Source organism: Trichomycterus rosablanca, chromosome 6 (assembly GCF_030014385.1).
Source record: "Trichomycterus rosablanca isolate fTriRos1 chromosome 6, fTriRos1.hap1, whole genome shotgun sequence".
Taxonomy (NCBI): Eukaryota; Metazoa; Chordata; class Actinopteri; order Siluriformes; family Trichomycteridae; genus Trichomycterus; species Trichomycterus rosablanca.
In genome coordinates this window covers 21,385,685-21,398,544 of record NC_085993.1, presented here as the reverse complement: position 1 = coordinate 21,398,544, position 12,860 = coordinate 21,385,685, and the positions used below count along the sequence as shown (strand labels likewise).

The window sequence follows — 12,860 nt, the reverse complement described above, 5'->3', positions numbered from 1 at the left end:
CTTTGGGCAATGTTCTGCTGGGACACCTTGGTTCCTGCCATCCATGTGGATGTTACTTTGACACGTACCACCTACCTAAGCATTGTTGCAGACCATGTACACCCTTTCATGGAAACTGTATTCCCTGATGGATGTGTCCTTCCCTGCCACAACGCAAAAATGGTTCAGGAATGGTTTGAGGAGCACAACAGCGAGTTTGAGGTGTTGACTTGGCCTCCAAATTGCCCAGATCTCAATCCAATCGAGCATCTGTGGGATGTGCTGGACAAACAAGTCCGATCCATGGAGGCCCCACCTCGCAACTTAGAGGAGTTAAAGGATCTGCTGCTAACATCTTGGTGCCAGATACCACAGCACACCTTCAGGGGTCCATGGCGGTGGATTCCATGCCTCGACAGGTCAGGGCTGTTTTGGCAGCAAAAGGGGGACCAACACAATATTAGGAAGGTGGTCATAATGTTATGCCTGATCGGTATATAACATCCTTAACGTAGGTTGTCACAGGACTAAGGAATCAAATTACTGACTGAATCAGCTAGACTCATTCACTCATTCATTGTCTATTTTCCCACTGCTTTAGTCTGGTCTGGGTTGTGATGGGTCTGATTAATTGGGCAAAACACAGAAAACACCTCAGACAGGTTGCCAGGCCATCACAGTGCAGATACACACACACACACACACACACACACACTCACACACACATGCACTCACACTTAGGGCAATTCCTAGTAGCTCCAATTAGCTTGACTGCATGTCTTTGGACTTGTGGGAGGAAACCGGAGCACTCAGAGGAAACCCACATGGACACAGGGAAAGCCTTCAACTGTTTAACATTCAGCTTTTTCCATTCAACCAGAAAGCTCACATCTGCTGTTTACTAGAGTGAATGTTTCTAAACACACCAGTTTGTCTAGCTTAACTAAAGATAGTGGTTTCATTGGCTCTTATTTATCTCTGTGGGGTGTACTTACTGGTGCATTGCTGACCTGAAGGTACAAGCCTATTACCATATTTAGTTTTGGGGAGCTAATACTAACCAACCAACTAAATAAATAAATAAATACATAAAAAGGACTCAGGCTAGCACCAGCTTCCTCAGCCAGATAGCAGAATTCACTGTTGCAGTGGAAGCAAGGAGAAACCCTATCCAACTTCTTCCTCCCTCAGTCATGGTCATGGGCGGCTCGTTCCTTAGGGCGATCGGGCGACGCACCACCAAAGGGCGAAGGAGAAGAAATTTTCACATTCAACCAGTGTTAAACTAGCTGTGACTGTTCTGGGCAGTCTGTCTTGCCTCTGAATATCGTAGTCCAATCAGCGTCGAGTTGTGTTCCATACAGTACCGCCCCTTTTGGGTGATTTCATTCTGATTGAAAATCACCCGGATTGCTCTCATAGACTCATGTTAAGGCATTTTTTTTTCAAACTGTAGGCACTGCAATATAATCTGTATGTGTTCGGGGAGGGCTAGCACTTACGTGCTTGCGTCACACGTAACCTGGTGTAGAGATAATTGGAGCAGCTAGCGATCTCGTCAACATGACTACCATTACCTCAGGATCTGCTGCACCTAAAATAAAATGCTATCTGATGAAGACTGAATTAAATTGTTAGTGTGAAGGCTTTACTTAATTTTATCATTAATGGTTAAGCTGGTCTCTCTCCATGTTCAAAGTTATTTGTGAGGGCATACTGACAGATGACTTAAGATGTTAATTATTTAAGCTTTAATTTACCAATCGATCGGGTCACCTTGGCCATCATCGCAACAATTGCCCCCCCTGAGAGATTTGGCAGGAGCCACCACAGGCCATGGTTAGTTGTGTCTGTTGAGCCCCTAACCAGACAGGTAGCACTACTAAGGCTCGAACTTATAAGCTTTTGCACTGTTGGGCTATTATTTTTTTATGCTTAATATATTGCATCACTGGAGAACATATTTTAAGACCAACATTTACCAAGGAAAATAGGTTTGAGCTTCTGCTTGTTTACTAAGCAATCAATAGTGCAAATATGGATTTAAACTTTTTAAATTAGTAAGGATGCTTGTTTAGTAAGGAAGCAATAGTGTAACCTTGAAATGCTCAAATAAGATAACCTGAGTGATATGGTTGAGCCTGTTTCTGAGAACGCTTTATTTGATTGTGATTGATTTTAAGGCAAGGTCAGAAATAAATATATAAATATAAAGATATAAATAGAGGCTTTGTATAATGCTTCATCAATGAAGAAGAATTTTAAAAAGCTTTAATCAGTGTGTATTTGGTTGCTCATTGTCTTTTCTGTCATCTTTTGTGTTGTTTCTGTTCAATATGTTGTTAGAAATGTTTTTTACTGTGCTGATGCATATAAGTCTAATTTGACAAAAAGCATAAATAGATTCTTTCTTAATAAAACACTTATGTAATGGGCTTTTTTGGATTGATGCTAAAGTTTACCTTTTAAAAAACAAGTTTAAAAACAAGAACAAACATAGCAACAATGAAGTTGAATATGAAAATTATATTTATCAGCAATCATGAATTAAACATGTTCATATATTCAATCCAGTTGAATATGAAAATTATATTTATCAGCAATCATGAATTAAACATGTTTAATTCATGATTGCTGATAAATATAATTTTCATATTTAACTTCATTGTTGCTATGTTTGTTCTTGTTTTTAAACTTGTTTTTAAAAGGTAAACTTTAGCATATATACAGTGTATCACAAAAGTGAGTACACCCCTCACATTTCTGCAGATATTTAAGTATATCTTTTCATGGGACAACACTGAAAAAATGACACTTTGACACAATGAAAAGTAGTCTGTGTGCAGCTTATATAACAGTGTAAATTTATTCTTCCCTCAAAATAACTCAATATACAGCCATTAATGTCTAAACCACCGGCAACAAAAGTGAGTACACCCCTAAGAGACTACACCCCTAAATGTCCAAATTGAGCACTGCTTGTCATTATCCCTCCAAAATGTCATGTGATTTGTTAGTGTTACTAGGTCTCAGGTGTGCATAGGGAGCAGGTGTGTTCAATTTAGTAGTACAGTTCTCACACTCTCTCATACTGGTCACTGAAAGTTCCAACATGGCACCTCATGGCAAAGAACTCTCTGAGGATCTTAAAAGACGAATTGTTGCGCTACATGAAGATGGCCAAGGCTACAAGAAGATTGCCAACACCCTGAAACTGAGCTGCAGCACAGTGGCCAAGATCATCCAGCGTTTTAAAAGAGCAGGGTCCACTCAGAACAGACCTCGCGTTGGTCGTCCAAAGAAGCTGAGTGCACGTGCTCAGCGTCACAGCCAACTGCTGTCTTTGAAAGATAGGCGCAGGAGTGCTGTCAGCATTGCTGCAGAGATTGAAAAGGTGGGGGGTCAGCCTGTCAGTGCTCAGACCATACGCCGCACACTACATCAAATTGGTCTGCATGGCCGTCACCCCAGAAGGAAGCCTCTTCTGAAGTCTCTACACAAGAAAGCCCGCAAACAGTTTGCTGAAGACATGTCAACAAAGGACATGGATTACTGGAACCATGTCCTATGGTCTGATGAGACCAAGAATAATTTGTTTGGTTCAGATGGTCTCAAGCATGTGTGGCGGCAATCAGGTGAGGAGTACAAAGATAAGTGTGTCATGCCTACAGTCAAGCATGGTGGTGGGAATGCCATGGTCTGGGGCTGCATGAGTGCAGCAGGTGTTGGGGAGTTACATTTCATTGAGGGACACATTAACTCCAATATGTACTGTGAAATACTGAAGCAGAGCATGATCCCCTCCTTCCGGAAACTGGGTCGCAGGGCAGTGTTCCAGCATGATAATGACCCCAAACACACCTCTAAGACGACCACTGCTTTATTGAAGAGGCTGAGGGTAAAGGTGATGGACTGGCCAAGCATGTCTCCAGACCTAAACCCAATAGAACATCTTTGGGGCATCCTCAAGCGGAAGGTGGAGGAGCGCAAAGTCTCGAATATCTGCCAGCTCCGTGATGTCGTCATGGAGGAGTGGAAAAGCATTCCAGTGGCAACCTGTGAAGCTCTGGTAAACTCCATGCCCAGGAGAGTTAAGGCAGTTCTGGGAAATAATGGTGGCCACACAAAATATTCACACTTCAGGAACTTTCACTAAGGGGTGTACTCACTTCTGTTTCCGGTGGTTTAGACATTAATGGCTGTATATTGAGTTATTTTGAGGGAAGAATAAATTTACACTGTTATATAAGCTGCACACAGACTACTTTTCATTGTGTCAAAGTGTCATTTTGTCAGTGTTGTCCCATGAAAAGATATACTTAAATATCTGCAGAAATGTGAGGGGTGTACTCACTTTTGTGATACACTGTATATATATATATGCCCCTCTAGAAAGCATAAGCAATTCAATATCCATCCACTAATTTGAAGATTCATTATTGCTTTGTACAATAATTGTTGTCAAATTAGTGGATGGATATTGAATTGCTTATGCTTTCTAGAGGGGCATATATAGATGTAATGTCTTCTTAAATGTATCTTTTAAATTGTTTCCTTCTTAGTTCCTGAGGTGATTGATGGAAACACTCTGACTGCCACGGTGGTGGATCTTAATGCCTGGGTAGAATACCAGTTCAGAGTGTTGGCCAGCAACAGTGTGGGGATGGGAGAACCAAGCCCTTCCTCTGTCAAAACCAGGACAGAAGATGCTAGTGAGTATTAAAAACATGCACTCACACCTGCACTGGCATTAATGTACTTTTAATGTACAAAGATATAACTCAAACACAAACACTGGATATAGCCCATAAGGTGTACCCAATAATGGACTATTTCCATTATCACCATCAACAGCCCAACTTTTAAAACACAGGTATTCCATCAGGCTTTATAATATATACCATCTATCTATCTATCTATCTATCTATCTATCTATCTATCTATCTATCTATCTATCTATCTATCTATCCATCCATCCATCCATCCATCCATCCATCCATCCATCCATCCATCCATCCATCCATCCATCCATCCATCCATCCATCCATCCATCCATCCATCTATCTATGCTATGTACACTGTAGGTGAAATATTGGTATTGGTAGTTAAAATTATCTTTAATGTTAAGTGCAAACCAAGTGAAACCAACAAAAGACAGCTGTATAAACTAAGTAAAGATAGTCACACCTTCCGTAAATCAAATTACACAGACTGGACAATAATTATGTAATTATATGTTCCAGACAGAAACCTAAACTGTAATGTCTTAGATGGACCTGCCTGTGATCAATATATAGCTTTTTATAAGGAAACTTATATCAAACAGAACTGATGGGTGTACGAAAAGAAAATGCAGCCAGTAAAATAATGTAGCCTTGCTTTGAAATAAACTATAAAAATGTGAAATTGAAGTCTTATTTCAAATTGAAGTGTCACCTGTCTAGGCGTAGTGACCTCTTGAAATCTCGAAAACACAATGTGTGATGTACAACATATTTAAGCAAACTTGCCTTTAGCATACACACTTACAAAAGAAGATGATGTGACGAATCAAATGTTTGAAATGTTTCTTCAGGAGTGGATAACATATAATAACAAGTGTCAAAGTTGAAATGTTATTTTCTATCTCTGCCTCTGTTCACAGACATTTCCATGTGGTACATGCGGTTTATTACTCTTTTTTCATGCAAATAGTCTGCAATTCATGGTTCAATTACTAGGAAAGTTTTTATGTATATTTTCTGGCTGGCAAAACTATATATGGTGAATCAAATTTAAAGTAAATGATGGTATAATTGTGACAGGGAATAAATTACTGTTATGTTTCATAATCATTTTAAGCTATAACTTTTATTTTACCATTGTACTTTTAGGTCAAAAAGTACCTGGAATATACACCAATCAGCCATAACATTAAAACCACCTTGTTTCTACACTCACTGTCCATTTTATCAGCTCCACTTACCATATAGAAGCACTTTGTAGTTCTACAATTACTGACTGTAGTCCTTCTATTTCTCTACATACTTTTTTAGCCTGCTTTCACCCAGTTCTTCAATGATCAGGACCACCCCAGAGAAGGTATTATTTAGGCGGTGGATCATTCTCAGCACTGCAGTGACAATGACATGGTGGTGGTGTGTTAGTGTGTGTTGTGCTGGTATGAATGGATCAGACACAGCAGCGCTGCTGGAGTTTATAAATACAGTGTCCACTCACAGTCCACTGAATCTGTTAGACACTCCTACCTAGTTGGTCCACCTTGTAGATGTAAATTCAGAGTCGATCGCTCATCTATTGCTGCTGTTTGAGTTGGTCAGCTTTTAGACCTTCATCAGTGGTCACAGGACGCTGCCCACGGGGCGCTGTTGGCTGGATGTTTTTGGTTGGTGGACTATTCTTAAATCAGGAGTGACAGTGAGGTGTTTAAAAACTCCACCAGGATTTCTGTGTCTGATCCACTCATAAAAGCACAACACACACTAACACACCACCACCATGTCAGTGTCACTGCAGTGCTGAGAATGACCCACCACCCAAATAATACCTATCTTTGGTGGTCTTGGGAGAGTCCTGACCATTGAAGAGCAGCATTAAAGAGGGCTAACAAAGCATGCAGAGAAACAGATGGACTACAGTCAGTAATTGTAGAACTATAAAGTGCTTCTATATGGTAAGTGGTGCTGATAAAATGGTTAGTGAGTGTAGAAACAAGAAACAATGGCTGATCAGTGTAATTTATAATATAGTTTAGATGTTTAGGCTGAAAATAGCAAGCACATTTTATATGGTGTAACTTATTTCAGGTATTCCAAAATTCAGTGCACACAGAACATATGGGTTAACATTTGTGCAACAAACGTTCCACCGTGTGCCTTTTTTTTACCCTGCAGTTCCAGACACGGCTCCCACTGATGTAGGAGGTGGAGGAGGCACCAAGTCAGAATTAGTGATAACATGGGAGGTAAGTCGTTTGTCAGATGTTACTGCCACCCTCCTGCCTTGACTAGGGTTCTTGCTTAATTGTGTGGAAATGAATGGAGCTGCTTGTTATGTGCTTTATTGGCCATAGACACCCTTCACATTTCTAAGCAGGTTGTTCTGCTTATTTCCTTCATTAAATTTTTACACTGACTGTATTGTTATTATTATTATTATTATATTTAAAACCCCAAATCAGAAAAAGTTGGGACAGTATGAAAAATGCATATAAAATAAAAACACAGTGTTCCTTACATTTACTTTGACTTTTATTTGATTGCAGACAGTTTGAACCCAAGATATTTCATGTTTTTGTCTGCTCAACTTCATTTAATTTGTTAATATACCTCCATTCCTGCATTTCAGGCCTGCAACACATTCCAAAAAAGTTGGGACAGAGGCAATTTAGGGCTATTAATGAGGTGAAAAAACTAAATAATGATGTGATTTCAAACAGGTGATGTTAACAGGTGATTGTAATCATGGTTTGATACAAAAGCAGCATTAAGGAAAGGCTGAGTCTTGGATGAGCAAAGATGATCAGAGGATCTCCAGTTTGTCAACAAATGTGTGAGAAAATTATTGAAATGTTTAAAAACAATGTACCTCAAAGAAAGATTGGAAGGGATTTGCATATTTCTCCCTCTACAGTACATAAAATCATTAAACTATTCAAGGAATCAAAAGGAATTTCAGTGCGTAAAGACCAAGGGTGCAAGATTAAGCTGAACGCCCGCACTGCATCAAGAACCACCACTCAACAATAGCTGATATAACCACATGGATGAGGGATTACTTTGGCAAACCTTTGTCAAGCACTACAATACGGACTTACATGTACAAATGCCACTTAAAACTTTACTGTGCAAAAAAGAAGTCTTATGTTAACCATGTCCAGAAGCCGCGTCGACTTCTTTGGGCTTAGAGGCGTCTAGGATGGACCATCAGACAGTTGTACATCTTAAGACGTGTTTGCAGGAAGAATGGGACAAAATAAAACCTGAAACACTGAATCGCTTGGTCTCCTCTGTGTTTCAAAATGTCTTTTAAGTGTGGTGAAAAGGAATGGCAACATTACAAAGTGGTAAATGCTTTACTGTCCCAACTTTTTTTGGAATGTGTTGCAGGCCTGAAATGCAGGAATGGATGTTTATTAATAAATGAAATGAAGTTGAGCAGATAAAACATGAAATGTTTCAGCTTAATCTTGTCTGCAGTGAAATACAAGTCAAAGTAAATGTAAGAAACTAATTAGAACTTTTCTCCCATAAATGGTTGTCAATATTCTACGCTTGTATGGTTACAAACTTTGATCTTACATTTGGTTCTCATATTATGAATGCAGTTCTTGGCTCATCTTTGCCCAGTAAGCACCAAGAATCCGTGTTATTGTATTTTATTTAATCATTTAATCATATTTATTTATTGTATTATCATTTATTTATTTATGTTATTTATTTATTAATTCATGTATTTGTTGATTTATTTATTTTTGCATGGCAACCTCCCTGCACTATTTTATGTGGTTGGTCAATATTCTAAAATCTTAGTAGGAAAATGGCCTTTATAAGTCCTGTGTTTTATTACCAGTATGCTTGGGAATAAATGCATTAATGATTTGCCTAAAACCAGTGTTACACTGTCAGATAATCAGTCCGATTTTGCTCTCACAATCAAACTGTGAAAGAATTACTATGGTTGGGAGTAAGGAGGATTGGTGGTGTTGAAATGCCCAGTGTCACATGCTCACCTGTAGCCAATTTAGTCGTGCTGCGACAGAAGAGGGCTCATGAAAAAGTTTCGGTAGTGTCAGAAATTCTAGATCTAAATGTCACAGTGTGACAGCTACTACGATGCTCTTCTAAAATGCACCGATAGAAGGATGGCGGAGGATGACCTCTAAGTAATGTATGGAACAATGTGACTTTGTTTTACTGTTTAAACTTGCGATTTAATGAGTGATTATTTTAAATACCAACCTAATTAATTTATTAACAGTAATTCACACCAACATACAGATAAACCTGATCCCAAATGCTCCTTATGTGAATTTAAAAATGTGTTTTATTTAGGCATAACATTTCTACCCTAATGCCAATGTGATTTTAAAATTGATGAAATGAAGGTGTAATTACCTTTCTTTTTTTATTATCTGACACTAAATACACATCACACTGTCACATAAATAAATAAGACAAAATCATTTTTAAAGGATCTCATTTAGTGTTACAAATAAGGGTCTTATAGGATCACTTTTAGGGTGGCACGGTGGCTCGGTGGATAGCACTGTTGCCTCACAGCAAGAAGGTCCTGGGTTTGATCCCCAGACAGGGCGGTCCAAGTCCTTTCTGTGTGGAGTTTGCGTGTTCTCCCCATGTCTGCTTGGGTTTCCTCCCACAGTCCAAAAACATCAGTCAGGTTAATTGGAGACACTGAATTACCCTATAGGTGAATTGGTGGGTGTGTGTATGTGTGTCTGCCCTGCGATGGACTGGCGTCTCGTCCAGGGTGTTACGGTGTGCCTTGCGCCCATTGAAAAGCTGGGATAGGCTCCAGCACACACCCCATCGCCCCCCGCCCCGACCCTAATTGGATAAGCGGTTAAGTAAGTCAGTAAGTGAGTAAGGATCACTTCTATTCATTTGTTTGTACACAGTAAAAAAGCTGGCTTAAATCTGTACACGGGCGTTATTAAATGTATGAAACTTTAATTTGTAATGTTTATATTAAAGTCAGGCTCTATAATAATTTGACACTATTTCTATGGCACTAACCATTTCTGGTCAGTAGAATTTCCATAATTAGTCTGCAGTTTATGTGATATTTATTTATTTATCTATATTTTTAAAGACATTTAATTTCTGAAAAGATTAAATTGTATAGATACAGTTTTTATTATTAGTTTTATTTTTATTAGCCACTTCAACTTCATGCTGGCGGTAGGTCTTGTGCCACATGAAAACATTAAGCAAAAGGCAGAAATTGTTTTTATTTATTTATTTTATTTATTTATTATCTTGCTGCTATAATTGACAACAGCATATTTGCAGCTAATTACAAATGTTAAAGAAGTTGTGTGTTCTAATTAGTTGAGGGTTACTTTAAGGTTATTTTTTGCTTGGGTATATTTTAGCTTATATTTTGGCTATAATTATAAGTACTATTTAAAATGTTTGTCATTGTTAGGTGAAGATGCGCATTAGATGTATGGTAAATAACCAAAACAAAAGCAATTGTGTTTTATGTTTCATTATTTTATATATATTTTTTAATGCATCTCTAGTTATGGTGAATGTTATAAGCATGCCCAAAATATGTGAAGCAGCCTGTGTGCTGGTCTCAATGCGTTTTAATATCACTACAGTCTTGTGTTCCACTCCCAGCCTGTCCCAGAAGAGCTTCAAAACGGAGAGGGCTTTGGTTACATTATTGCCTTTCGACCGGTGGGGACGGTTACCTGGACCCGGGCGGTGATCTCCTCCCCCAGTGCGGCACGATATGTTTTCCGCAACGACACACTTCCACCTTTCTCACCATTTGACATCAAAGTGGGTGCTTTCAACAACCGTGGAGAAGGACCCTTCAGCTCCATCACCACTGTGTTTTCAGCAGAAGAAGGTTAGCATCAGCTTACATGCATACATAAAATTTATGGCCGAAAGTATTTGGATACCTGACTGTTAGCTTGTTGGACATTTTAAAAACAGTGATATTACAAGTTACACCGATCATTGTAGAACTACAAATTGCTTCTATATGGTAAGTGGAGATGATAAAATAGACATTGTGTGTAGAAACCAGGAGATGGTTTTAATGTTAAAACATTAAACATTAAACATTAAACATTAAAACCATCTCCTGGTTTCTACACACAATGTCTATTTTATCATCTCCACTTACCATATAGAAGCAATTTGTAGTTCTACAATTACTGACTGTAGTCCATCTGTTTCTCTACATACTTTTTAGCCTTCTTTCACCCTGTTTTTCAGTTATTTAGGTGGTGGATGATTCTTAGCACTGCAAAGACACTGACATGGTGGTGGTGTGTTAGTGTGTGTTGTGCTGGTATGAGTGGATCAGATACAGCGGCACTGCTGGAGTTTTTAAATACTGTGTCCACTCACTGTCCACTCTATTAGACACTCCTACCTAGTTGGTCCACCTTGTAGATGTGAAGTCAGAGTTGATCACTCATCTATTGCTGCTGTTTGAGTTGGTCATCTTTTAGACTTTCATCAGTGGTCACAGGAAGCTGCCCACAGGATGCTGTTGTCTGGATATTTTTGGTTGGTGGACTATTCTCAGTCCAGCAGGGACAGTGAGGTGTTAATAAACTCCAGCAGCACTGCTGTGTCTTATCCACTCATACCAGCACAACACACACTAACACACCACCACCATGTCAGTGTCATTGCAGTGCTGAGAATGATCCACCACCCAAATAATACCTGCTCTGTGGTGGTCCTGACCATTGAAGAACAGGGTGAAAGCAAGCTAAACAATTATGTAGAGAAACAGATGGACTACAGTCAGTAATTGTAGAACTACAAAGTGCTTCTATATGGTAAGTGGAGCTGATAAAATAGACAGTGAGTGTAGAAACAAGGAGGTGATCATAATGTTAACTCCAAGAATTACAGGCACAGCTGGATTTGGGCACTTTATCCAATTCTTCATGGCAGATCCTTTCAAGTTTAAACAGATTGGATAATTAGACTTAAATCGACAGAACCGCCCTGGGAAAGTGGATTGTCCCAGAGGTGGCATACCGTCTTGTTTTCCAAGTGGAGTGGACCCTGCTTGGAAATCTACATTATGTGCAGGTTGCACTAGTTGGTGTGGTTGAGGTGCAGTTTGTGCATTGCCAGTCCCACTTAGTTCTGAGGGTTCTGTCTCTTTCCTTTTTTTCCAAGAACTGAGTGGTTGCAATAAGCTGGAGCAGTCTGTCATTTTATGACTAGCAGTTCTCAGTTCTGCTCTATCCCTGTTCTATCCACTTTCCTCACTGCAGCCTGCAGATGATTTGATGTCTTGCATTTATTATTTTACAAGTTGCAACTTATTTATTTGCAGCAGTTTCTTTGTTTTTAGTGACATTTTAGCCAAAGTGCTGTTCAACCTTGGTTAAAACATCATGCATTTAGATTGTTTTTAATCTTGCAGGGTTTTACATCATACTTCACTTGCAAGACGTGACCCACCTTGTTATATAAAGCCCCTCTATTTTTAATTTGGCTCTAAGTAATGTTAAAATGTGATCTGTCACCCCAATTTCAGTTTTAATACACTCTGGATAATCAAGGATGTTTCCTTATAGGGGTGAAATCATCCATTACTCAGTTTATACTAGTCTCTGTTTTACTGTTGGGATGGTTATAGCCAGGTGATATGTCTTTTCTTATATTATATATATATACACCAACTAGGCATAACATTATGACCACTGACAGGTGAAGTGACTAAAGGGCCAACAATGGGCATGTGAGCATCAGAACTGGACCACGGAGCAATGGAAGAATGCGGCCTGGTCTTATGAATCACGTTTTCTTTTACATCACGTGGATGGCCGGGTGCATGTGCATCGCTTACCTGGGGAACACATGGCAGCAGGTTGCACTGTGGGGAAAAAGGCAAGCTGGCAGAGGCAGTGTGATGCTTTGGGCAATGTTCTGCTGGGAAACCTTGGGTCCTGCAATCCATGTGGATGTTACTTTGACACGTACCACCTACCTAAGCATTGTTGCAGACCATGTACATTATTTTATGGAAACGGTATTCCCTGATGCAGATTGCAGATCTCAATCCAATCAAGCATCTGTGGGATGTGCTGGACAAAAACTTACAGAAGTTAAAGGATCTGCTGCTAAAATCTTGGTGCCAGATACCACGACGGGTCA

General features: G+C 39.4%; 1 protein-coding gene across 1 annotated transcript in view; it reads left to right on the top strand.

Moving 5' to 3' along the window:
• cntn3b (contactin 3b) overlaps positions 1 to 12,860 on the top strand; it is a 144,728-nt gene that overhangs the window by 115,795 nt on the left and 16,073 nt on the right. The window contains exons 15-17 of the mRNA XM_062997172.1: positions 4,542 to 4,691; positions 6,873 to 6,943; positions 10,344 to 10,578. Coding sequence (XP_062853242.1) covers positions 4,542 to 4,691; positions 6,873 to 6,943; positions 10,344 to 10,578 — 456 coding nt within the window. The remainder of the gene's footprint in view (positions 1 to 4,541; positions 4,692 to 6,872; positions 6,944 to 10,343; positions 10,579 to 12,860) is intronic.